Consider the following 25,154-nt stretch of genomic DNA (forward strand, 5'->3'; position numbering starts at 1 on the left):
TTAGTAATCCTAATACTAATATACTTACTACTCTTTTAATACTTCTTCTCTTTTCTTATCTTATAGCTAAACTCCTTATAGACCTTTTTATTAGTATATAAACACTCCTTTAAAATATCCTTATAGTAAATATAGTTTATATAAAGTTTACTAAGTATTAAAATATATTTAAAATATAGTTTATAAACCTAAGTATTAGTTAAATTATCCTTAAAGGAGTAAGTATAAGCCTTATAGTAGTTATAAGGAATAGTATTATAACCTCTAAAAGCTTAAATAAAGAAGCTATAAAATATTACTAGATAATTAAGATTAAGGACCTTAGTTACTTAAAGCCTATAAGAAGTTATAAAGCTACTTATAATAAATACTTATTTATAGAGGAGGTTAAGAGAGACACCTAGGTAGCTAATTATATATAATAAGTACTTTATACTTATTAAGTTTTACTAAAATTATTTTATAACCTACTTTATAGATATAGAGGGTATAAATAAGCTAAAGTCTACTTTATAGTATATATTATAAAGCTATAGAAGTTTAAATTTATACTAAATAAAGCTTATAAGTAACTATAAAAAAACCTATTAGCTAAATAGTAAGAGATAATAAGGATATATAGTAAGAACTTATAATTAAACTTAAGTTATTTAATATAATATAAAGAGGAGAGTTAGACTTTATATTAATTAGTTACTTCTTAGAGTTAGTTAGTAGCTAGAACTTATAATAAGCTAGAAGGTACTACTCTTAAGGCTAGTTAGTATTTTTAACTATAATAAAGAAAAGTATAAAAAACTTATTAGTTAGTGAGGATATAAGCTTTATAGACCTAAAATATAATAATTATTTACTTAAGGGATAATATAGATAGGTTATTAATAAAAGAAGGAAATACTACCTTAATAGCTTATAGAGGAGATATAAATAGATAAATAAGTAGGGTAATTAAAGCTACTAATTTAATAGTAATTATACCTACTTTCTTATTTTAAACTTTAATTCACTTTAGTAGCTGTTTTTTTATTTTATCTTTAATAAAATAAGTAATTATAGCTACCTACTTATATCTATAAATTATTACTATTTCACTTATAACTTTTACTTATAAACTTTAAGTAAATAACTATATAACTACTATTTATATTTATAAACTATTACTAAGTAACTATTATACTAATTACCTCTACTTTCTCTATTTTTTAATATACTTTCTATATACTACGCTAATATTACTTTCTCTCCTTCTTTTTTCTTATTTCACTACCTATATATTATGCTATAACTAATTATATCTATAAAGTATATATTATACTTTTCTTAAGAACTACTATATCTTTATTACTACTTAACTTAGTTAATATAATATCTATCTAAGAAGGAGCTTTTATTAAAGGTCTTATTAAGGTTTATATAGTTAAGTAACTTATTTAGTCTAAAAAGACCTCTAAAACTCTAATTTAGTTATATTTCTAAGTTAATTATAAGAGAGATAAGTTACTTAAATATATTAATAGAACTACTACTTAGCTAAAGCCTATATACTTTAATAATACTTTCTCCCCCTTTAATAAAGAATTAGTTCTAATACCTATATAGCTATAACTAAGAGATATTAAATTATAATAGTACCTCCTTAATAGATAGGGATTAGTAATAATCTACCTAAGATACTTATAATTAGATTTAAAAATACTTAAAAGTATTATAAGCGCTTATAACCTCTAAAGTATTATCCTCACTACTACTATACTAAGTAGTAATAATATTATAAGAGGCTTTACTATAGCTATATATTATATTAGTTAGAGAGTTAGGTTAACTTTAAGATTACCTAGAGGCTTCTTACTAGTAGACTACTTTATAATTAAAAATATATAATAGTACTACTTTATCCTCTTTACTAAATACTTTATAATACTATTTAGTAAAATAGATTAAATATAAGCTAGAATATTACTAGATATTTTAATAGGATAAATATTTATATATAATAACTACTAAGAAAATAGAGAAGCTGAGAATAAACTTATTATAATCTCTAAAAATATTAAGTACTTCTTTACTAGCTTTTTACTATACTTTTAATAAGCTTTATTCTAATAGCTTATTATTTTAGATATTTTATAAGTTAGCTTTATATAATACTCTAAAGTAATTATACTTAACTACTTTAAGTACTTTAATAATTTTAGTAATTTTAGTAGTCTAAATAGAGTAGTCTAAGATATATTAATAGACTAAGTCTAATATATTATAGCTAAATTTAATAAAGTTCTATAGAGTTTTAAGTACTAGAGATTTAAACTTTAATAGCTTATAAATAAGCTAAAGCTATTATAAAAACTAATTAGTTTACCTACCTTAGAAGTTATTATAAAGTATAAAAGACTATATAATAAGTACTTAAAGTATAATAATAAAGAGAAACTTTTAAACCTACTAAGTAAGGAATAGCTAACTCTATTAGTACTAAATAGTAGGTTTATATTAGTAAATAGACCTCTTAGAAATAGCTATACTATTTAGGTCTAAGATATAAGAGAAGTAGTTATTACTAAGCTTAGAATAATAAAAGGATAGGATATAGCTATCTCCTATATAAGATACCTTTTATAATAATTTAAAAGAATAAGGATAGTATACTAATTGCTCTACTTTACTAAAAGTACCCCTTTATAAACCTAATTTATTTTTAGAACTACCTAAAGTAGGCTTATATACCCTTATAGCCTTATTAAAGCTTTATAGTTTAAGGAAGTTAGATTTTATTAAGCTATAAAGTACTATAGTAACTTAAATCCTAGCTTAAAAAGTTCTTTATAAACCTAATTTACTATTAGTTTTAATAATTTTAGAAGATAGGCTAACTAAAACCTTATTATATCGCTTAAAATACTAATTAATCTATATAATACCTAAAGTATCCTCTATATAAAAAACTTCCTCTAAATTAAATATCTCACTATATTAGTATATTTTATTATAAGAGATACTTATTATAAAGTTTAGATTTACCTACTAAATATTATATTATAAAATACTAACTAAGAAGAAGAGGGGGCTATTAATATAGACCTCTTTATAAATAAATATAAAAATAACTTATAGAATTCTAATATAGTTATATATTTTTTATAAATTAAGTAAAGCTACTTTATCTATTTAGTAGTAAACTAAACTAATAAGAAGAGCTATTTTATAAACTTAAGCTTTAACTAATAGAGTAACTAAGAGTTTATTAATATTATTAAAGCTCTTATTACTTAGTATAAGCTACTTAAAACGCCTAAAGACCTTATTACTATCCTATTATAATATACTTAAGTAGTTAATTTAGTATAATAGCTTAATAGTTATAACTATAGAGTTTACTATATTAATTAAGTTTACTACTTTATTATAAAAAGACTCCTTAATACCTACTTTAGTAATAATACTACTACTAATAAAAGCTTCTATTACTAAAGCTTTTTACCTCTAGTTAGTAGGTATAAATTATAGATTACTACTAAGTTTTATAAATATAATTTAATTTATAAGAACCCCCCTACTCTATCTTATAATATAGATAGTAGTAGTTTACTTAAGTAAGATAACTAAAAAAGGAACTATATAGCTATCTCTAGAGTAACCTCTTAATTTACCCCTACTAATAAACTTACTTTAAAAGCTTATAATATTAGTTTAGCCTCTAGTTACTATTTTATCCCTATTAGAAAGCTTAGTTTTTAGCTCTCTAATCTTAGAGGGGTATAGTAATTATAATAAGCCTATATTTATAACTCCTAGCTATAAAAGTTCTATCCTATTATTATATAAATCTTTAGTTCTTACTTAAAACTTTATAACTATAAGTAACTATCCTACTTACCCTCTTAAGTAGCTTATTCTAAAGTTAGTAGTAATTAATTAAGTAATATATATTAACTAATATATTAACCTTTAAGCTTAAATAGAAGCTTATATACTACTTAAGACCTATACCTATAGATTTTTAAAGCTAAGAGAATAATAAGGATAAATATATTATAAACTAAGGTTTAAATAGGATACTACCTATATAAGAGAAATAGAAGAAGCTTAGAATTATAGGAATACTTACTATAAGTTCTATTAGTAAATATAGTACTTTTATATATATATAAGTATATAGGAAATTATCTTCTAGCCTAAAAGGCTAGAGGGAAGATAATTAAAGATAATTAGAATAAAGTTTAGTAGACCTATTAAATTTTTCAGTATTTTCAGTATTTAGAGGTTAGATTACTAGCCCCCTTTAAGAAGTAAGAAGTTAGCTTAGATATTATTATTAATCCTTATAGATTAGAAGTAGAATTTACTTATTTTTTAGTAGATTTTTAAGCTTTTAATCTTATTCTTTTTGTTTTAGATTAGTAAATTATGTAGCTATAGTAGCTCTATGCACCTTCAGGCGCGTATATGCTGCTACGTCGCACAGCTCTCAGCTGCTAGGCCTACGACTATTTCACTATATACTAATGGTACTAGGGCGCTGGCATCTGCTATGCCTTCTTATCTGACGTCTCTACGCGCAACAACGGAAGAGCATGGCAAGAGGCCACGATCAGAAGTTCTCGTTGGTTTACGAGGGGATGGACACTGCAGGAACTCATTGCGCCAAGGAACATGCAATTTTTCTCAGCTGAGTGGGATTTTCTCGGGAGCAAAGTTGGATCTCAACTTGATACCTCATCTAACAACCTGATCGGGCCTCACATCCTTGGAGAGATTACTGGGATAGATGAACGAGTGCTCGACGGCAGCTTGGGACCCTAAGATTTGAGTGTTGCCACGAGAATGAGCTGGGCTGCTCTCCGACAAACGACCAGGGTAGAGGATTTGGCATATTGCCTGCTGGGAGTATTCTCGGTGAACATGCCCCTTCTTTACGGAGAAGGGTCACGCGCTTTTGTTCGATTACAAGAAGCTATCATGAGAGAAACAGACGATCAGTCAATCTTTGCATGGACAAAGACTGATTTGCTGACTTTGAAAAGCACAACTACGGAGGATTATCTGTCGGGCCTTTTAGCAGACTCTCCGATGCACTTTCTGAAGAGCACGGGAATCAGACCGCTGCCACCATTGCTTTCTGGGGAGACGATGCCAACAACGATCTCCAACCAAGGCCTCAATCTCAAGCTATATCTTCGGCCGATTAATGGGGAGGGTGGCACACAATCATCAGACAGGTTTCATGCCATTCTGGACTGCAGCAGAACAATACAAGGTGTCGAGAGCTCTCCCGCCATCTACCTCAAGCGCCTTTGGGGAAATCAGTACGCACGTATACTGCCTGAATCCATTGAACTCCTCAAGCCTCCCGGCCTTGAGGTACCATTGGCCGAGGAAGGTTATAAGACCGTCAACGTCCGCCAGAACCCTGTACACTTAGTACCGGACTTCAATGTCAATCCGGATTCTCTTGGGCCCCGCCGTGTAAAAGCCGCATATCCCCGGAATCGATGGGATTCATCTGCCTGGATATTGAAATCGACGTATGGTCAAGTCGGAGGTGTCATGGGAATCATCGAGCTCGAGGATCTTCGTTCCGAAAGGAATTCTAGTACGATCACCGTCTTTGTGGGGATTGAGGCGTCGAGTGGAGCGCATTATAAACCGTGGTGTATGCCTGTAAAACGGCAAGGAGGATTCTCCATGAATTTTCTCTTCGAGATGGCCGATGAATCGGCGCGAAACGGAAGGCTTTTTCCAAATACGTTTGGCTCCCCAGAGAACGTATGCGTGGCACAAGTTTCCGAGATTGTCAGACATGGGCGTAGCTACGTTTCGCTCACAGTCGAGGACGTTCCAGAGCTTGGCTACTATCATTTTCAACACGATCCTGCTCTTAACTTTGCACCTGCGCGAGAGGTCGCTGGACCTGTGGACTGTGCCCGAAAGCTTGCAAGAGTCCTTCAGCCTTCTACAGTCGAGGACTTTGGGGCTTCAAGCCTTTTTGAGGGATCCTTCGTTGGCAAACGCATCGTAAGGGTCCGGCCGGCGGAGCAGTTGCTGAGCTACACGGACGATCTTCTCCAAAGGGTTCCTGATCAGATTGAAACCGATATGAAGGAAGATATGTTTGATCTAGAGGACCAGCAAAAGGCCAAGAAATTGCTGGGATTCTGTCGCGATGGGGAGCTCGACATGGTCAAACAAATGGGCTCTGTCAAAACCCTTCTAGAAGTCAAAACCATTAACTTTTTTGGGTTCACGCCGCTTCATTGGGCTGTTTTCGGGGGCTACGTCAAACTCGCCGAGTATCTACTGGAGCAGGGCGCTTCCATGATGCCTGGCTCGGAGTTCAAATCTGCCAACACGGCTCTAGCACCTATTCACCTGGTCGCTATACTCGGACAAGACGAGTTTTTGGGCACTTTACAGAAATACGTGGATATGGATCCCAAATGGCTGGAGACAACAACTTCACCGTGCCTTGATTTCTTGTCACACTTAGTGGTTATGTCAGACAGGTTCTCGGAAGGTCTGCTGCGAGCATTCACCGCTAGAAGAACATCCTTAACCTACTATGGTAACGACGCTAACATGCTGGGAGAGCGTCCAATGCACAGGGCCGTAGCGACGCGCAACAGCCGAGCCTTGCAATCCTTGCTCAAGCAGTGCAACGTGGACATTAATTTGAACATGTTCACTGCCAATGTGTTCATGGCGAACTGGGGATTTTTTGATCATTGCCAGAGGTCAGTGGTCTGGCACGCAGCTGCATCAGGATTTGCTGAGGGTATACTTTTGATGTATCACGAATTGTACATCATACGGGACTATCTGGATCGTCCAGACGACATGGGAGTCTCTCCAATGCACATTGCTTGTAGACAAGGCCACGAGAGGGTGGTGGAGATGCTTCTTTCTCTTGGCGCAAAGGCGAACGGAAAAGCGACGTTGGGACTAACGCCTGCTCACTTCGCGGCCTTTTTCGGCCATGCTGCATGCCTTCAGAAGATGGCATATCATGGTGTAGACTTGGATACTCCGGCAATCCACCTTCATGGACTTCGACCACTCCATCTCGCGGCTCTCCGCGGGCAGCTTGAGTGCGTTGAAGTTCTTAGTAGGTCCGGAGCGAATCAACATTCTCTGGCGTATGCCGTTTTTAAGACTCACAAGGAGTGGTGGGAGGAAGGGAACGTGGATGATATGGAATGGACCGAGTTGGATTCTCCTATGACACCAATAGGCATGGCGTTCTTGAGAAATCATTCACTTGTAGCCCAAAGGCTAGCACATTGGAAGAGCAATCCTGCAAAGGGTTCTGTGCCCCATCGGAGGCGGGAGGAAAACCATATAGTGCGTGCCGAATTGCCGGCATAGTTACTTCGACTGGTTATCTTTACCCAAATCCAGATTTGTGCTCGGGGTCCATGACTGACAGCACACGGTAATGTTTATGTACTATAGGATATCTCGAACTTCTTTTGGATCTGGAACATATACCTTGCAACATCTTTCAAAATGCTCTCACTCGATGTGCGCGTTGATTTGTCTGATAGTCGATATCGTGATGCTTTAAATCCATCTCAAGAAGGGATCAAGACTCGCAAGGTGTACGTGATATTGCATATATTAATAATATGTGTTGCACAATCACAGCGAAGCTTCCAATCTTCGAAGCTAGATCCCGTGATGCTGTGTCTCATCATGTCGACCTTCTTCAGGGTGGGGGTTGGGTTGTCCATTTTTGAAAAGAAGTGGGTACTCGGGGGTACTTAATTTGACGTTGTTTTCAGATCGCAAGCGACCCCATAACTTCGGGGAACAGCAGCAGTATCTCCGTTCACTCTAGCCCATCTTAATAATCTCAATCACATCACGCTCACCTTGTGGGAAAAGAAGAAGAGTCACGCGGCTTTCCTATTTATCACACTTTATTGTATAGGCCTTTTTGCGAAGCCCGAGAATATCATCAATCAGAACTTTTGTCCAGAGGCGAGAGCCTCGAGCCTCGTTAGGCCCATTTTTCCCTGGAGAAAATGGTAGAGGGGCTAGCTGCTATCAGTTTGGATCCATGAATAACGCGAATTTCCGAGATTCGAATTCAATGCATCTCAAAGTTTTTATATTTCCGCAAGCTTCTTGGGATCAAAATTCGCGCCGACATGTCACACTCATTGAAGATTGCCGCTACACCCTTTTATTTCTTCCTGACGCCCAACACCCATCCGCAACTTCTCGCCACCCTTCTCGCTGACGAGGCCATATCTAATCCTCTCCTTCATCATTGTTTTCGATAGTTCAACTCCGGTGAGTCGATCCGATTCAGCCTCCAGCTCGATGTGCCTTGAGTCTCTAAACACAGTCGAAACATAACCCAGGATCTCTGGAGTCTGGGCCCAATGAGCAAGTACAACGCTGAGAATACCTGCCGCGAGTAATGCAGCGCAAGAGGCCATACAGAGAGTAGCCCAGCCATCCGACACGCCGAAAACAACCACATCCCTACTAGTTGTTCCTGATACTGAGATGTTCGGCTCGAATATAGAAACCCCACTGGATCCCTCGGTGATATTGAGAGACAACTGCGTCAATTGGTAATAGGAGTTGAGTAGTTGGCCTAAGCGAACTCCCAAATCCCTGGCAGTGACGTTTTCGAGGAACGCCCGTTCCTCTCCGTTGATGCTCCGGAGACTAGGATCTTTGATGTAATAGAGGGATGTTTCTGTTTGAAATGACACATCCCCGCCCACCGCAAGAGGCAGCTCCTGGGATATGTCGTGGAAAATGACTGGAAATGATAACGGCGTTATGCTTTCCGGGGCATGCATTTGCTGGGAAGGACGTTGGGCAACGCCGGAGCAGTTCTGTCGTGTAGTCGTGGATCGATCGCATGTGACGCGAGACTCAACATATGTTTGAGTCACATCACAGTATCCAGTAAAGTAAAGTTGTGGTGCGTGAAAACTGTCCTTGCACTTGGCTTGGAACAGCAGCCTTGTAGGACCAGCTTCGATTCCTTTTTGATCTTGGAATAGAATGAGTCTGTGAAGGTCTTGGGCTCGCGAACCCTTGGCGCCTTTGCGAAATTCGGTGAAATTGGTATTGTTACCCCCGAACCAAAGCGGATCGATGAAACGATCAAACCCCAGACTCCAGGTTGTGTCACTCGAGCTGATATTTCTGCTCGACGAAACGCCATGCCACGTGCCATTTGGAAGTTCATAAATGTGTCGCGCTCCCGACATGCTAATGAAATCGGAAAAAGCAGACTGAAGTAAGTCGACTCTCATCATGTCACGATAAGACCCATCTGGCTCTGAGAGTGGACTGGTGGTGATGTTGCTGCATTGTAGTTGGATGTAGCTTGACTCAAGCGAAAATGTTGTTTTACCGTCATAGTTGAGGTCGCTGAGAGGCACACCAGCCAAGGAGGAATAATCGTCTGTGGTCAGATCTTGCCGTATGTCTCTCCAGTCACCACTAGATTCCGGGCGCAGATATGGGATCTTGACGTTTCCCCACGGGTCCATGGTATCAAGTTTGATACTTTCGGGCGTTGAGACAAGTGTTGAGTATAATCCCGCAATAGCACGAAGCCTCGCCTTCAAAATAGAACTTGAAGGACCGCCAGCCCCCAAGCTAGCCCAATCAACTAGTTGACTTCGAGCGCTGCTGTCAAAGTATGTGGTGCGAGTGGTTCCGAGGTCAAGATTATGATGTAGTTTTGACATCCGCAACAGTGATTGAGTTCCCAGTGGAGAGAGGGCCCACAATAGCAGAAGTGCCAATGTTAGTAGGTACCAAGAATGAAATTGAAACAATGTAACGATGGCTCCCCCGACAGTTCTGCTACCCATTAGTTGCTCTAATGAACCCACGGAGGCACCGCGCTCAAGTCTCCAACGAGCCCCTTCGGACATGAGGCGGCCTACGACAGAAGCAAATACGATTGGTAGCACTGTCGCCATCTAGAACAAATTATTAAAGCCAGCACTACTACCTATGAAAAGTAACTCACAACCGTGATCGCATTCTGCCAAGAAGCATGAGAGTCAGCAATGACCCGAGAGCTTTTCAAAGACCAGATCAAGATCACAAAAACGACCAGGCCGAGGGGTAGTAGTATTGCAATGCAGTCGGCGAGTATTGTGGCGAGTTCAACCTTTCGCTTTGGATACTGTGCTGGAGATGTGAGCCCATCGTCTGCCGCGACCGGCTTGTATTCCCCATAGCCATCATTGCATTCGTTTGATGACGCGATGTGCAACTCTTGAGAGCCTCTTCGGTCATCCGCAAGGGCTTCAGTACTCTGTGAAGCGATTTGCAATGCTTGCATATTGATAGACTCGTGCGAAACCGACGCTGTTGAAGCACCACGGGTTGAGACCGGAGATGGGGATCGATCGGGTCTCCCCATAGCGGTTGTCTGATTGGGATGTTCATCCATCTCGAAAGAATGCATGAGAGACGTGAATGAGGAAAGAAATAAATCAGAATGAAGCAGAAAGGTCGCTTCCAAAATAAGTGCGTGGCTCAGCTGTGCCGCTCGCGAGTAAACCTGCGTATGCGAACCAGAAGGCAGCCATTAGCGGCGTTTTATGACGCGGATACGACACATGCAGCCAAGATTTTGCATCGGTAAGGCAGACTCATATCTGGGACGGCTCATTGGTCTTAGAATCGCCACTGGGCCACACGGCAGCACACCCACTCAACTAAGGATCGACTCGGTGAGCGCGTTTAAAAATACCATCTCGCTAAACGGTCGAATAAGACAAGAACATACACGGACGGAAAATAGTCAAAAGCTCATGGCTATCGAGAGTCTGTCTGAGAGACACAAGTATAAAGAGTCTTTGCCGATAGAGACGGCCGAGGAAGGTTTGACACGTGAATTTTGAACAGAAGTAAACGTATTGAGAATTCGAGAATAGTCTATGTAAGGGTTTCGACCAGAATATGGCTACATCAGAAGTGAAGTGTTTCGTTTTGTTCTACATATTTCCCGCCTAGTGCATGTGCTTGTTATGGATGGCCCTACCGAATCTCATAGGACGGCTGCGAAGCTGTCTCCTGGTAGGGGAAGCAGCAGGCGCCACAGTAGAGTTGGAGATCGGGCACGAGCTATGCATGACACCTCGGCCATTGGTACCAACATAGACAACGTTGGCCTCGTTGGCGGAACCAACGAGAGCAGCGCCGTCAATAGCACCAAAGCTGTAGGAACCCTGAATATCGACCCAGGTAGCACCGCCATCAGCGCTGCCGTACAGCTTCTTGCCCTCGGAACCGTTGCCAAAGACGTAAAGGTTCCAGGCGATGCCGTCACCCTTGCCGACGGAAACAGCATGGGCGTTGGAGGGGCTGGAAGACAGGGGGGAGAAGGTCTTTCCGGAGTCGGTGCTGTGGAAGATACCAGCATCAGTCGAAACCCAGATCTCGCCGGCCTGGGTGGGGTGGGCAGCAATGTGGCGGATCTCGGTGACGTTGCCGAGCGGAGCCTCGGTGAAAGTGGCGGCACCGTCGGTGGAGACGTAGAAGGTGGACTTGGAGCCGGCATAGAAGACGCCGGCGGCCTTCTTGTCACTAGCGATAACGCTACTAGCGGGCAGGGTGACGTTCTCAAGCTTGCCCTGGTTGCGAGAGGCAAGGACGCCCTCGTTGAGGGTAGACCAAAGGACGACATCGCCATCGGCAGAGTAAGCAACGGTGCCATCAGCAGCAGTGGTGCCAGTAGCGTTAACAACAGTCCAGGTAGCACCACCATCGCTGCTGAGAGCCAGCTGGGGAGTGCCAGTGACCTTACCGATGCGAGCAACCTTGGTCACATCGTTGCCGGCGAAGTCGACGGAGACACTGCTAGCCCACCAAGGGTTAGTCCAGGCAGTCTGAGGAGCCTTGCTGAGGTCAGCGACGGAGTCGTAGGTGAAGCCGTTGTTGTCGAGAGTGGCCATGAGCAACTCGGAACCGCCAGGGGCAGAGGCCAGGGAAGAGATAGCCATCTCCTCGATACCAGAAGCGAGACTCTCAATGGTGATAGTCTGGTTCTTGTCCCAGTTGGTCAAGTCGTGGCCGCCGTAGATGGTGAGGCCGGTGCCGTAGAACCATCTGTCGCTGTCGTGGGGGTCGATCTCGAGGGACTCAATCATCCAGCCAAGCTTCTTGGTGTCGATGTCGAGGAAGTTGGTCTCGATCCAGGGGGCGTTCTTGGCGCCGATGGTGTACTGAGGCGCAACCTTGCCGTCAGCTCCCCAGTTCCAGATCTTCTTCCAGGTCGCACCGGAATCGGTGGAGCGGAAGAGCTGAGCATCAGGGTACCAGCTGTTGAGGGTAGCAACGACGATGGTGCCAGGCTTCTGCGCGTCGACGGCAATACCGCCGAAGCCGTAGAAGAGATCGCTGCCGGAGGTAGGAGTAATGTCAGTCCACTTGCCGGAGGTGAGGTCGTATCTGTAGACGGCACCCTGAGTACCGTCGTACGGGCCAGAGCCATCAGAGTAGGTGAAGTAGATGACCTTCTCAGCGACAGAGAGTCTAGCCTTGTGAGGGAAGAACTTGGCAGGCTGGTCGGCAACAGGGCCCCAGGTAGCACCGGCGTCGGTGCTAACGTAGACGGAAGCAGTGGTGTTGTCGGCGGTACCGACGAAGATGCGGGAGGTGGCACCATTGACAGCCTCGGAGGTCTCATCGAAGGTGACAAAGGTCAGACCCTGAAGGTCGCCGTTGTAGGCATCGGTCTCGGCACCGGGGCGGAAAGTACCAACGGCCTCGAAAGAAGAGACCTTTTCGAAAGTCGCACCGCCGTCCGTAGACTTCCACAAGCCCTTGCCGCTGCGGGCACCGAAGTAGAGGATCTGAGAGTTCTTAGGGTCGACAGCGAGACGCTCGCCCATGCCGCGTCCAGGCATGTTGCCGCCGACCTTGAAGGGGAGCGTGGTGACCTCCCATGTCTCGCCCTTGTCGGAGCTGCGGGCGATCGTTCCATTGTTCGGGTCCCTGAGATAGTCAGCCAGGTGTCTTTACACGAAGTGCATCGCGAAAAGTACCAGTCGTTGGTGTACATGCCCGTCGCGATGTACACCTTGTTCGCATCGGCAGGATCCAGGGCCAGCGCGTCGATGCCCCATCTGTTCCAGTTGCCGTCGTGCGCAAAGCCGTTCGCGTCGGTGACGGGAGTCCAAGAATCGTCGTCGTTGAGGCGGTAGAGGCCACCGATGTCGGTGCGGGCGAAAGCGACGCCCTTCTCGGTCGGGTGGAATTGGATGGATGGGACGAAGCCACCGCCGCCTCCGGTGTGGACGTTCTTCCAGTCGCAGGCGGCGCGGGCGGATGCCGCCGCCGCCAGAATGAGTCCGGCGCCTCTCATTTTCGGGGGAGTTTTGTTGGTTGGTCTGGTCACTCGAGTCTCTAAAGAATGCGTGAAATCTTGAATGGGCCAGCCAGGGTGAAGCGAATGTCGTCGATCGAAAAGAGTGTCGATGAAAGCGAATGTCAGTGAAAAAAAGAAAGGACTGGTTTGAACAGGTGATGGAAGAGCAAACAACTTCAATTGGGGGGGCTGTCTACTATTTACATGTCCATACTTTTCTCACCCTCGCTTTCGGGCAGTATTCTTCTCTTGGTTAGTGATCTCTCCGATAGAGTGGCAGGGGACATTTGGACGTCAATTGCGCCTTCAGGGGAAGAAGACATCTCGAATAGATTGAAAAGCTCCCCAGAAAACCTTAATATCGCGAAAGAACCTTCTCAGAAGCATTCCGACAGCCGAGGTGGGATGCTCGCGGGCCGCCCGCTGCAACCCATCAATCAGACGAGGCGCAGACAGGGTGTTCGAGCTCCATCAGCCCTGAAAAGTCCACCAGTACGAGGAGAACTTGGCCAGAAAGAGAGGTGATCCGGCAATTAGCCTATGTAGAATGAAGTCATGCCAACTCGGAGAAGCGAGGAGAGTGAAAACGTTAGCCAATTGCTCATCTGTTTGTGTTGACTATTGTGTCAAATAAACATCAAGCCCCTGGAAACTTTGATTAAGGGGCAATTGGACGAACCCAGCGCTCCGGACTGAACAGAGTTAGCGACCGCGAATCCCTGCATCCTTGGGGGCGGAGCGGCTGTGACTAAGCGGAACAGGTGCCTTTCGAGCACAAAACAGAGTCATTTGCGCTTGGCGGCTAGAAAGAGTAGTTACCTATTTGAGCCCCAGGTCTTTACAGACGGTGATTTAATATGAAAGAGTTTCCAGACAGGCGCTGAGGCTCATATACGTGTATCCTATGGGTCAAGACCGAATCAAAAACGAGACCGAGAGATTCAACGACCAACTCTCTCAAGGCCACGTGCTTTCAGTCCCTTCAACTCAAGTCTTGGGCACTGAGGGCTCTTCGCAACCTTTCCAACGCCTGTTCAGGCCTGTCATTGCTGAGTGGCCGTTAGCTGTTCGTCGACAGCGACCAGACATCTTTTTCTTTCTCAATCTTGATCTCCTCGGCATATTGCTTTGCTCATGAAGGTAGTCGCGCCGATCTTTGCTATTTCCTTGATTCCTCCACTTCAGGCCGATGCATGAGTTAAGGTAATTGGTAACAACGTGTTTCAGCGCACCGCCAAAGCCTGTCTACCCCATCGGCCCAATGCATTTCAAAAGTCTTGTTCTCTCTTTGCCGTTGTTCATTGAGAGTCTTTACTACCATGGATGAGAGTATATCCTCTGTCAGCGGAGAATGAGGTTCCTCGAGATGCTTCCCGGGAATGATGTCGACTCTTTCAGCCCAGACGGACGTGATACCGCTATCTAGCACATGGCGGCGTGAATACCTCGACAGTGTATCTTCCGAAAAATAGATACTCAGGGCGAGATGAATTCCGCAGTTACGACAGTGGAATGCATCAAAATGTGGTTGCTCTGCAGCGCACCTAAGTCCCCATTCGGCCGATATGACCGTTTCACGGTCACCTCCCAAGCCGGCCGAATAATCCGGGGTTAATTAGTCGGAGTCGCTCGCAAGCTTGAACTGATTGAGGGTTAGACTCGCTCAATCGCTCGCGGTATTGGTTGCAACGGCTACCAAGAATCATATCCGCCGGAAGAACGACAGTTTTGTTAATATTTGAGATGTTCGTCTGACCTACAGGCTGACAGATCGAAGTCAATTGTTCCGTCACGTCCTGAAACAAGCGACTTTGTTCTCTATGCCAAGTCAGGACAAAGAGGTTCTCTTGGTTGGGACGGGCTAAACTGTCACTGGATGGAAGACATCATCGACCTCTTTATCCCAGCATTTCTAGCCGAGTCGCAACGCCACATGTTGGCGCGTTCCCGGATTTGGTAATCTGATCGGGAGGCCCTGAAGTCTGTCACCGTCCCGACTGCGTCTAGAAGTTGAAGGTTCAGCCGGACACAAATCCTGCTCTCTTTCTCTCAGCATCGCAACTCTCCCCTGAATTGGCGGGCTAAACTCAATTCTGCATTTAGCCCCGGGTCGCGCCCCCCGCAACCCATGTCCGCCACGTTTCTGTGCCTGACAATCATGATGGTGATCAGTGATCACTTTTTCACGTTCTCCAAAGGGTCCAAGCCACTGACCACCACAGGACCAGAGCGCGCCCTAAGAGCGGTGGTGGGCGGTGAACATGGATGATTTCACATCTCAAATGTCTGTTCTTACGCTAAATCTCGGCACGCTTGACCACAAGCGAGTTAGACAAGCTTTAGTATTCTCAATGAGGCTTGATTCTCAAGATCTTCCTTCCACCCGTCGACGACCTGACCTAACCATCAATTAGACTTCTCGTAAAGGATCATGATGATCTATTCTCGGCCAGTCCCGCAACGTTCCTTGAGACCTGAGACATCATATAATCTCTTGACGATCCTTCGAAACATGTTCTTCTCATCCCCAGACTTGACAGTTCACTCTCATTCATTCATTCTTTCCTTCCATTCAGACTCAACAAGATGCGCGTTTCTCAAGCCATCGCGACGTTTGTCGCCATCATTAGCGTGACCAAGGCCGCCCCAGCCGACGATGAGGCGCGTCAGCACGCGGAATTCAAGCGCCAACTCGGCGGCAACGCAGGAGACGCCAAGGACGCGACTTTTGATTACGTTATTGTCGGCGGTGGTACCGCCGGCCTTGTGATGGCCAACAGACTGAGTGCCAACCCCAGCATCTCAGTTGCTGTGATCGAGGCCGGCACATTCTACCAGATTACAAACCCCATCATTGGCAACACGCCTGCTGGTGATACCCTCTTCGCGGGCGCCAGCCCTCTCGACACCAACCCTCTCGTTGACTGGAACTTCATCACTCAGCCTCAGGCTGGTGCCAACAACAGACGCATCCACTATGCTCGTGGAAAGTGTCTCGGTGGAAGGTGAGTAATAATGTGGAAACAAGATGATAATGGGATAGAACTAATGCAACTTAGCTCGGCACGCAACTTCATGATCTACCAGCGTGGTACAAAGCAATCCTACCAGAAATGGGCGGACGCTGTTGGCGATGACAGCTATACGTGGGATTCCCTCTTCCCTTACTTCCAGAAGAGCGTCAAGTTCACCCCACCCGGTTCTTCCCGTGCTGCCAACGCCAGCGCCGAGTACAACCCCGATGCTTTCTCCCCTGCGGGCGGGCCTCTTCGCGTCTCCTACGCAAACTACGCTCAGCCCTTCAGCAGCTACATGGAGCCCTCTCTCAACGAGATTGGCATTCCTCAGGCCCAGGACTTCAACAGCGGCGAGCTGATGGGCGCCCAGTACTGCTCCGATACTATCGCTCCTGAGACTGAGAAGCGCGAGTCCAGTCAAACCTCCTTCCTCAACCAGGCCATCGGCCGCTCCAACCTGAAGGTCTTCCAGCTGTCCATGGCCAAGAAGATTCTCTTCGACAGCTCTAAGACCGCTACTGGAGTTGTCGTTAATACCGGTCTCGTCACCTACACTCTCAAGGCCCGCAAGGAAGTCATCCTCTCGGCCGGTGCTTTCCAGAGCCCTCAGCTTCTCATGGTTTCCGGTGTCGGCCCCAAGGATCAGCTCCAGAAGTTCAACATCCCCATCGTCGCCGAGCGCCCTGGTGTTGGTCAGGGTATGGAGGATCACGTCTTCTTCGGACCTACATGGCGCGTGAAGGTTCAGACTCTGACCCGTCTTGCCAACGACCTCATCTACACTGCCGCCCAATTTGCCTTCCAGTACTCTATCTTCAAGCAGGGTCCTCTCACCAACCCTGTTTGCGACTTCCTCGGCTGGGAGAAGGCTCCTCGTGACCTCATCAGCGCCGACACTGCCGCCATCCTCGACTCTCAGTTTCCCGAGGACTGGCCCGAGATTGAGTACCTCACTGCCCCCGGCTACGTCGGCAACTTCGCCAACCTCCTTCTCACCCAGCCCAAGGATGGCTACCAGTACGCCACCATTCTCGGCGGTCTTGTTGCCCCGATGTCTCGCGGCACTGTTACTCTCGCCTCAGCCGACACCAAGGACTTGCCTCTTATCAACCCCAACTGGCTCACCGACCCCACTGACGTCGCCATTGCTCTTGCTACTTACAAGCGCCTCCGCCAGGCCTTCAGCAGCAAGGCTATGCAGCCCGTTCTCGCTGACAACAAGGAGTACTACCCTGGCCCCGCCGTCAAGACTGATGCTCAGATCATCCAGCAGATTCGCAACGATGTTATGACCATTTGGCACGCGTCTTGCACTTGCAGAATGGGCAAGAGCGATGACCCCAACGCTGTTGTTGACAAGGACGCAAAGGTAATCGGTGTCAACGGCCTGAGAGTTGTTGACGCCAGTAGCTTTGCGCTGCTTCCCCCTGGTCACCCTCAGAGCACCGTGTATGTGCTCGCTGAGAAGATCTCCGCCCAGATTCTCAACGGCTACTAGACACATAACCAAACATGGAGTGGAGTGAAAGGGGGCGTTTGCACATAGACTACTGTTTACACACATAGACGAGATACCAGACTCTGTCATTGGACGAGATATTGTAATTACCATACCATCTTGTTTTCTTATCTTCTAATTTTAGGATTAATACTGGAAAACCATGATTTCATCGCCCCAATCTTCCACCTAGTTTAGTGCTGTGTTGCTAATCGCCACCCGGTCTGGGCCGCCAACCGGCCCTAATTCGCCGGTTATGGCCGGCAAACCGATAGTAGGATGCGGGGTCAAATCGGTGTACTCCCTCCCGAGCCCCTCGCATATGCATGTATAGTGGATCGATATAGGCTCGAGATGCATGGACGGGGTAACGAATGATGACAATCTGCCTAGTCCATAAAGCCCATCTTAGTCGTCGGCATCATAAGACAGGAATGCCGGCTAACTTCCCGGCTGGCCAGCTACAGTGCTTATCAGGGGCCCAATATTAAGTCAATACCATGGCCATCCCAAGCACAGTCTCTGATCCTAGATACCAATGTCATAAAACCTGCTCAGTGAACGCTGGCAATCACATCGAATGCCAGAAGCCGACCCGTTAAGTTTCACTTCTTTCACAGCTTACGTGCCATAATGAAGTCGACTCTTGCTCTAGTGTATGCCATCCCTGTGATTGCTACACAGACAGCGAAGATTGCAAACAATGTCTTGTTCGGCAGAGACAACACAACAGGTATCTGGCCGTATGGGCCATTTCGTACCGCAGGAAGAGACATAGTCAACTCTCGGAATGAGACAATCGTATGGGCTGGCTTGAATTGGCCACTCAGTGGTAAGTCTGCACGCCGCTCTTTGTAAATATCTCCATTGATACGGTAACTTCTAGGCGAGACCATGATTCCTGAAGGCGTTGAGTACCAATCTGTTTCCGACATCCTGGACTTGGTCAAAAGTGCGGGCTTCAACATGCTCAGGATGCCTTTCGCCATCGAAATGGTGGATCAGATCTACGAGCGGAACGGCTCCGACGTTGCTCTGAAAGAAGCTCTCATCAACGGAATGGGCGTTGAGAATGGCACTCGCGTCGCTGATATGATAGTTTCCAAGAACCCTTCATGGTCATTGGACACAACGAGATTTGAGATCTGGTCCGACATCGCAGAAATTGCGCAACAGAAAGGAATTTTGATTCACCCAGATAACCATGTCAGCAAAGCAATGTGGTGCTGCAGCAACATCGACGGCAACGCGTGGTTCGACAGTTTCAACTTTCCTGTCGACAAATGGCTTCGAGGTCTAGCTTATGTTGCTCGCTGGGCTAGCAAGCATCCCAACGTTGCGAGCATGTCCCTCCGGAACGAGCTTAGGCCTAGTTACAACATCACTGAGCTGGCTGATGCGCCACTCCAGTACAACTGGCAGACATACGTCGGCAACATGACAGCGGGTGCCTACGCCATCCATGAGGTGAACCCGGACATTCTCATCAGCTGGTCTGGGATGCAATTTGATGAGGATCTATCAGGCCTCGTGAATCAGAAGAACCTGATGACCCATGACTGTTACCACTGCGACACAATCAAGAACGGTTGGGTTTCCAACCCTGTCTATTTTGACCTGGACGAACATCCTTTCAAGGACAAAGTCTTTTGGGAGCTTCACATGTACGACGGACTAACCGAGACTGTGGCAACGGAGAACTGCAAGCTCACTGAGGCCGAGCTGTACTGGAGAGGATTGAATGCCTTGGGTATCGAATCCCCAGAATACTGCAGTCTTCTGGGTGGGAAGTGCGAACCTGCTAAGAGGATCACCCCAGTGGTCATTTCCGAGTTTGGATGGGGGCAAGATTCAAGCATGCTAAGCAACACATTCGTCAGTTGCATGACAAACATGACAGTCAAGTACGGCGTCAACTGGATGATGTGGGCTCTCCCAGGCATCTATCGCGTACGAGAGGGTGGCCAGTTTGTTTTGGATACCTGGTCTCTTACAAACGATGACTTCTCGGGTTGGCAGTACGAAGAAGGCATGGAGAAAGTCTGGAAACCTTGGGTAAAGAGGATGGATGTGTACACGATTTGAGAGGATTGTCTACTGTGACACCGATAGCTGCGTCAAATTCAATGAACCAAACTTTTCCATCTCTTGCAGCTAGTCAATCTGCCTTTCTTCAATGATCTCAGCCCAATCATGGTCAACTCCACTGTATAAAATTTCTCCCAGCCATCCTTTGATCTTTTTACAGACGTCCCCACCGTCACCCTGTGAGCCCATGGGAACATGGATGTCCTGAGTACGATGACGAATCTGGGAGACTGCGCAAACATACCACTATGAAATGTCAGTCTATTTCTTCGGTGAAATGTTGGTATCATTGGGAACTTACTGCCGTGCCAGTGACGAAAGCCTCCAGAAGGCGGCCCTCGGAAGAGGCCTCAATAACTTCCGCAATGGTGTACGTGCGTTCGGTTGTTTCGAGCTCTTCGATCAGTCTCTCCTGAGCCAAATCGAGGCAGCTTCGTCTGACGACGCCGTCCAAGGTGAGCTTGTCGTCCAGAGGAGCAGTCACCAACTCTCTCTTTCCATCTTTGCGCTTCCACACAATGAAGAAATTACTGCCTCCGGCTTCGGTGACCTGTCCGTTCTCCCCGTAGAGCCACAAAATCTGTTGGAACCCTTGGGAAGAGGCCTCACTTGTCGCCACCACCGTCGGGCCATAGTTGGCGCCAACCTTGCAGTACCCGAACCCACCAACCCAAGCGCGAACATCCGTTTCTGGATTGGTGTATAGCTTTAACTCCCCCTCGATTGTATCCAATCGAGCCATGAACGAGACAATGATGTATATCAAGGCTTTTTTAGGGGCTTGAACGCCGAGGTTGGCATGCGTCCCAATCAAAGTAGGTCGCACGTACAAAAAGCTGCCAGACCGGTCTTTCGGAAGCCATCGATCTCCGTCGACAGAGAGGAGAGCCATGATAAGCTTCTTGACCTCAGACGGTTCAAAATCTGGGAGCGCCATGCGCTGCGCAGAGACGCGGAAACGAGCAGCATTGCGCTCTAGACGGAACACGCGTAACTTTCCATCGAAGCCACGGTATACTTTAAGTCCTTCGAAGCATTCCGTCGAGTAGTGCAAGACTGACGCTGTAGGCAAAAGGCTCAGAGGACCAAAGGGTTTGAGTTTCGGAGCATCCCATCCTGTGGACGCTTTCCATTGTACAGTTATCATATGATCTGTGCATATGGTTTCCTCTGCCGCATTTGCTGTTGCTTCGTCTGGAACGGGCCTCGGCGCAGTCGTGTAGTCATAAGTCAAGGATGACGCATCAAGCCCGTTTGGCCCGATTCTCTGTTGAGGCGTTCCATTTTGCCCACGGATTGGCAGCGTGACTTCTGCAGATGGTGACATGGAGACCTGACGTGGAATGGGTAGGAAAGATAAATATGAGAGAACTACTCCAACAAGGCGCCTTTGGGAGAAATCGAAATTTCGGTGTGGAAGCTGATGCGCTTCATGGCAGAGCCCCAAACAATAGGTATAAATAGCAGCATGACTCTTCGAGTTCACAGTTGGGCATTTGTAATCGAGATATCATTCATAGTGGAAACGCGGGTTGCTTCGGCAGGGTTATCTGTGACTCACCGCTTTAATTGCTGCATTCATCGAGACTACTTTACACAAGTCCCTTACAAAATGGGTACGCCAGTCTTATTGCCGGGATCGTCCAAAGCTGACTACATGCGAAGGGCGTAGCCGCGAATGCGGGGAATCGCACCATGACCAAGCTAATCATGACCGGGCGGTATCAGTAGACTGATAAGATGCCTTAGTCCTCAAACCATTACTCTTGCTGATTGGACTCTATGCGTCAGTTGAAGTTGCAGCTCCCTGCTGGTCTCTTTACCGTTTCTTGAACACCGTTGCAAGCGATATTGGATTGGAACAGCTTCAAGCATCGATTGGTCGACTTGCACTTAATTGTCAAGTGTGTGTCCTCGCCAATACGATTCTGATGGGACTCATGGCGATTGCGGGTATGCAGGGAAGATGATAATGCGACGTTCGGGTTTAAGGGCCAACAGTTCATTTCCCTCAGAGAAAATGCCAATGGCAGTCTTCATTCGCCAATGGAACGTTGATCGGACAACAGTTGCGGATCAGATCTGCTGACCCAACAGACCGCTGTTCAGCAAGTTGGACATGAAAAGTATCATTCCCACGACACAATCACTCCTTCAAGAGCCATGTAATAGGCAAAAGTGTAGATTTGCGACACAAAGATAAACAAAAGTGTCAGTAAGATCGATATGTCCAAGCATTCATTCCGATACGCCGCGATGTTTTAACTCTTCAAGCATCTCCGTGAACTCCTGCAAGCCGTGTTTCTCACTCATGTCTTTGAAATATGGCAACTGCTTTTTGAGCCACTCGTTTTCATGTCCTGCCTCTGGGATAGCCATGCCACCCTCGCGGACTGCCAACATTGGCGTGAACACAACCATCAAAAAGCTCTTGTTCCTATCCAGTGCCCCCTTCTCCGAACCATGTAATTTGTTCTGAACAACTTCATCCCATGTATCCTCGATATCAGCTGCAAGCTTGTCCCAATCTGCTTTTGTACGATTTGGCGATGTGCGGACGACAGCAACGATTCGGTTAGAGTTCGACGAATGAGGCTTGCCGGCCATGAAATAGGTATCGTCCGCCGGTGAGTCTTCTTGTTTGATGAAGTTCACGTGTACGAAAAAGGACGGGGTACTGAACGCTTTGCAATGCAAGTTGGTGATTGAAGTAGCGATCGCCTGACGCTGGTGCCCTTCAAGCGGGTACGTGTGGTAAACCTGATAGAATGGCATGATAATATTAGTAGCTGTCGATGTTATTAAGGTGAAATTTATTACTGAAATTGAAACTGGAGCGCGGGACAGAAATGCACTTTTAAATAGGAAACGTAATCCATTATATTTACTTCATTATAGACGACCTTTAGACGCCTAGGCTGATCAGTAATCATCCATTGACGCCTGACGATGGCCTAAACTCGTGCTGAACAACGTCACCCCATGACATATGCGGGGTAAATAAATATTCACCCGGTCCGACGTAGTTGACGCTAAGATACGCGCTGAGAGACATTTGAAAAAATTGGACTCTAGACATATCCATGATTGCAATTTGCAGGTGTTAGGTAAGTAATAAGCAGTGGGGTTCAAGGTCGTCGATCCTTTCGCTTCCATCATCAACCTAGTTTGGGGGCTGCATTGACTCTAAGTTACACAAGAGGACCTATGGGAACAGCCTTGGTCCGGCAGCGACTGCTCGGAGAACACCATTTTCCTCAAGATCCCGGACAAGATTTGCTAGATGGTAGTCGCACCCCCTCGCCATCCTCAATGCCATTGTGACGGGGAGGTATTCGACATGCATGGACTTGGCGCTGTTGTATGTAACTTCACCGATTGGAACAACAACTTCCGGAGCCCCTGCCATGACTGGAACTGACGAGTCGTCAAAGCCAAGCGGCGGTGTTGTACGGGCTTGAAAGTATTGGTCACGGTACGAAGGCTCGCCGATGGACCAAGGGTATATGTAAAGTCCCTCAGAGCAAGTCTCTGCGTCCTTTCTGCCATATCCATCCGTCTCGTACCAACTCTTGAAGATGGAGATATTGTGGAGGGCCTGCGCGTAGACATCGTCGGTTGCATGTAGCTGACCCCATTGCCATCTTGCCAGGGGGCCCGGGTTGATATATGGCTGTCTTCCATCATACCTGGCCGCGTAATCCTCGAAGAATGGTTGCCCATGCAGTCGCCACTGGTCGTGAGAGACGAAAACGCCGTATGTCAGGTAAAGCATCTCGTTGACGTCTGTGGTCAAGTTGGTGTGCGTCTTCATCCACAATTGAGTGTAATTGGCGGCTGCCGACTTAACTTGAAGAAATTGCTCAAGCTTTCCAACGAAAGAGTCGATCACTTTAGCGGCTCCTTCGTTAGACCCTCCAGACCAGGCCCCCCCTTCCGCTGTGGATCGATAGACTTTCTTTGGGTACGAGGAATAGTTGGACGCAAAGTCCGGGTACCAAGCTTGCGTCACCTTGGCCCATAGACTACCGCTTCGTGCAAACATCCCAGCGGTGTCTGAGACAGGGCTCAACGGGATGACATGATCCAGGGAAATGGCTCCTGTTGAGGGCCTATTTCCAAATATTCCTTGTTGTCCTGCTGGCCCACGCATCGAGCCACCGGTATCGCTACCGACAGCCAAATCTAGCCATTCGTACGCACCAATACCAGCACCAGGTCCAGTGGATGAGCCGCTGGGATCTTGGTATCCGTCGCCACGTGGGTTGAACGGTGCGTGCATGTCGACCCAGTCTGCCGTCGGACGGTCTCCATTTGCGAATTGAACTGTTCCCATCTTCCCTACCAGGACCGCTCCAAGATCAATCAACCGTTGGATAGATGGGGCTGTATGGTTCTGTCGCCCATATAGGTAGAAGTAGGCCCTGTTTCCTCCACTTGTGGCGATACCCTTGACGTGAAAGATGTCCTTCACACCGAAGCGAAGGCCGGCAAGTGGCTTTTCCTGAGTCGCAGTGTAGTGCAGCCGGGATGGCACCGCAATGCTCTTCGCCATGACGTTTTCAGTGACCGCCGGAAGCGATGTGAAACCTCCTGCCTCGTCACTAATAACTCCTTGGACAAACGCCAAGTTGTTGTCATCGTACAGCCGATACGCCTTGTAAATGTTCCCGCTACGAACCGAGATGAAGTATGGTCCCGTGGGCAGGTCCAGGCTCGCACTGAATGTCTCGACACTTGAGGCAACCCCTTGAATCTGGGACGATGAGACCATAATCGAGATACCCAGTTCTTGAAGGCAGTCAGAAAGCCCCGAACCGTCAATAGTCATGTTGCCCGCTGAATTGAGACGAAGGTACAAAGTTTGGAGAAATGCTGGCTGGAAAACATCGTCCGAGGTTGCGTAGGTCGTTGTAGTATTCAAAAGCTCATCTTTCGACAGCGCAGAATTTGAGAGCTCTAGAACAGTCATAGGCAATAAATCGGCATATTCTGTCGTGGTATTCCGGAGAAGGTCGGTTCGCAGGTGGCCAACGGGAATTCCTCCGGAATAATAATGGACATCGTTGATCCGAAAAAGGCGCCCTTGGTCCACGTGGGCCGCAAGAGCCAGTGAAGCTAAAGCGAGAGCAGGCACAAACCACATGTTGTCGCAGGTGACTCGGTGGATATGTGACGGCCTAGGCAAGTGTAGGACGTC

General features: G+C 46.3%; 8 protein-coding genes across 8 annotated transcripts; 3 read left to right on the forward strand and 5 right to left on the reverse strand.

The window, feature by feature from the left end:
• Nucleotides 1-4,956: 4,956 nt before the first annotated feature.
• On the forward strand, nt 4,957-7,359 carry GCG54_00005336 (uncharacterized protein; the record flags this gene model as incomplete). The annotated part of the gene is made up of 1 exon (XM_045405361.1): nt 4,957-7,359. The coding sequence occupies one exon, from the start codon at nt 4,957-4,959 to the stop codon at nt 7,357-7,359; it is 2,403 nt and encodes an 800-aa protein (XP_045268952.1).
• A 794-nt stretch (nt 7,360-8,153) lies between these two features.
• On the reverse strand, nt 8,154-9,512 carry GCG54_00005337 (uncharacterized protein; the record flags this gene model as incomplete). Its single annotated transcript, XM_045405362.1, has 1 exon — nt 8,154-9,512. One exon carries the CDS (start codon nt 9,510-9,512, stop codon nt 8,154-8,156), a length of 1,359 nt encoding a protein of 452 aa, XP_045268953.1.
• Nucleotides 9,513-9,982: 470 nt separating this feature from the next.
• GCG54_00005338 (uncharacterized protein) lies at nt 9,983-10,318 on the reverse strand (the record flags this gene model as incomplete). Its single annotated transcript, XM_045405363.1, has 1 exon — nt 9,983-10,318. The coding sequence occupies one exon, from the start codon at nt 10,316-10,318 to the stop codon at nt 9,983-9,985; it is 336 nt and encodes a 111-aa protein (XP_045268954.1).
• A 673-nt stretch (nt 10,319-10,991) lies between these two features.
• GCG54_00005339 (Xyloglucanase) lies at nt 10,992-13,348 on the reverse strand (the record flags this gene model as incomplete). The annotated part of the gene is made up of 2 exons (XM_045405364.1): nt 10,992-12,978; nt 13,029-13,348. 2 exons carry the CDS (start codon nt 13,346-13,348, stop codon nt 10,992-10,994), a joined length of 2,307 nt encoding a protein of 768 aa, XP_045268955.1.
• Nucleotides 13,349-15,937: 2,589 nt separating this feature from the next.
• On the forward strand, nt 15,938-17,866 carry GCG54_00005340 (Dehydrogenase patE; the record flags this gene model as incomplete). Its single annotated transcript, XM_045405365.1, has 2 exons — nt 15,938-16,356; nt 16,411-17,866. 2 exons carry the CDS (start codon nt 15,938-15,940, stop codon nt 17,864-17,866), a joined length of 1,875 nt encoding a protein of 624 aa, XP_045268956.1.
• Nucleotides 17,867-18,499: 633 nt separating this feature from the next.
• On the forward strand, nt 18,500-19,951 carry GCG54_00005341 (uncharacterized protein; the record flags this gene model as incomplete). The annotated part of the gene is made up of 2 exons (XM_045405366.1): nt 18,500-18,698; nt 18,753-19,951. 2 exons carry the CDS (start codon nt 18,500-18,502, stop codon nt 19,949-19,951), a joined length of 1,398 nt encoding a protein of 465 aa, XP_045268957.1.
• A 69-nt stretch (nt 19,952-20,020) lies between these two features.
• On the reverse strand, nt 20,021-21,281 carry GCG54_00005342 (Branched-chain-amino-acid aminotransferase; the record flags this gene model as incomplete). Its single annotated transcript, XM_045405367.1, has 2 exons — nt 20,021-20,200; nt 20,256-21,281. The coding sequence occupies 2 exons, from the start codon at nt 21,279-21,281 to the stop codon at nt 20,021-20,023; spliced, it is 1,206 nt and encodes a 401-aa protein (XP_045268958.1).
• Nucleotides 21,282-22,192: 911 nt separating this feature from the next.
• GCG54_00005343 (Amidase 1) lies at nt 22,193-25,100 on the reverse strand (the record flags this gene model as incomplete). Its single annotated transcript, XM_045405368.1, has 2 exons — nt 22,193-22,714; nt 23,190-25,100. The coding sequence occupies 2 exons, from the start codon at nt 25,098-25,100 to the stop codon at nt 22,193-22,195; spliced, it is 2,433 nt and encodes an 810-aa protein (XP_045268959.1).
• Between the last annotated feature and the right edge of the window lie 54 nt (nt 25,101-25,154).

This window comes from Colletotrichum gloeosporioides (genome assembly GCF_011800055.1).
Source record: "Colletotrichum gloeosporioides strain Lc1 chromosome Unknown consensus_15, whole genome shotgun sequence".
NCBI lineage: Eukaryota > Fungi > Ascomycota > Sordariomycetes > Glomerellales > Glomerellaceae > Colletotrichum > Colletotrichum gloeosporioides.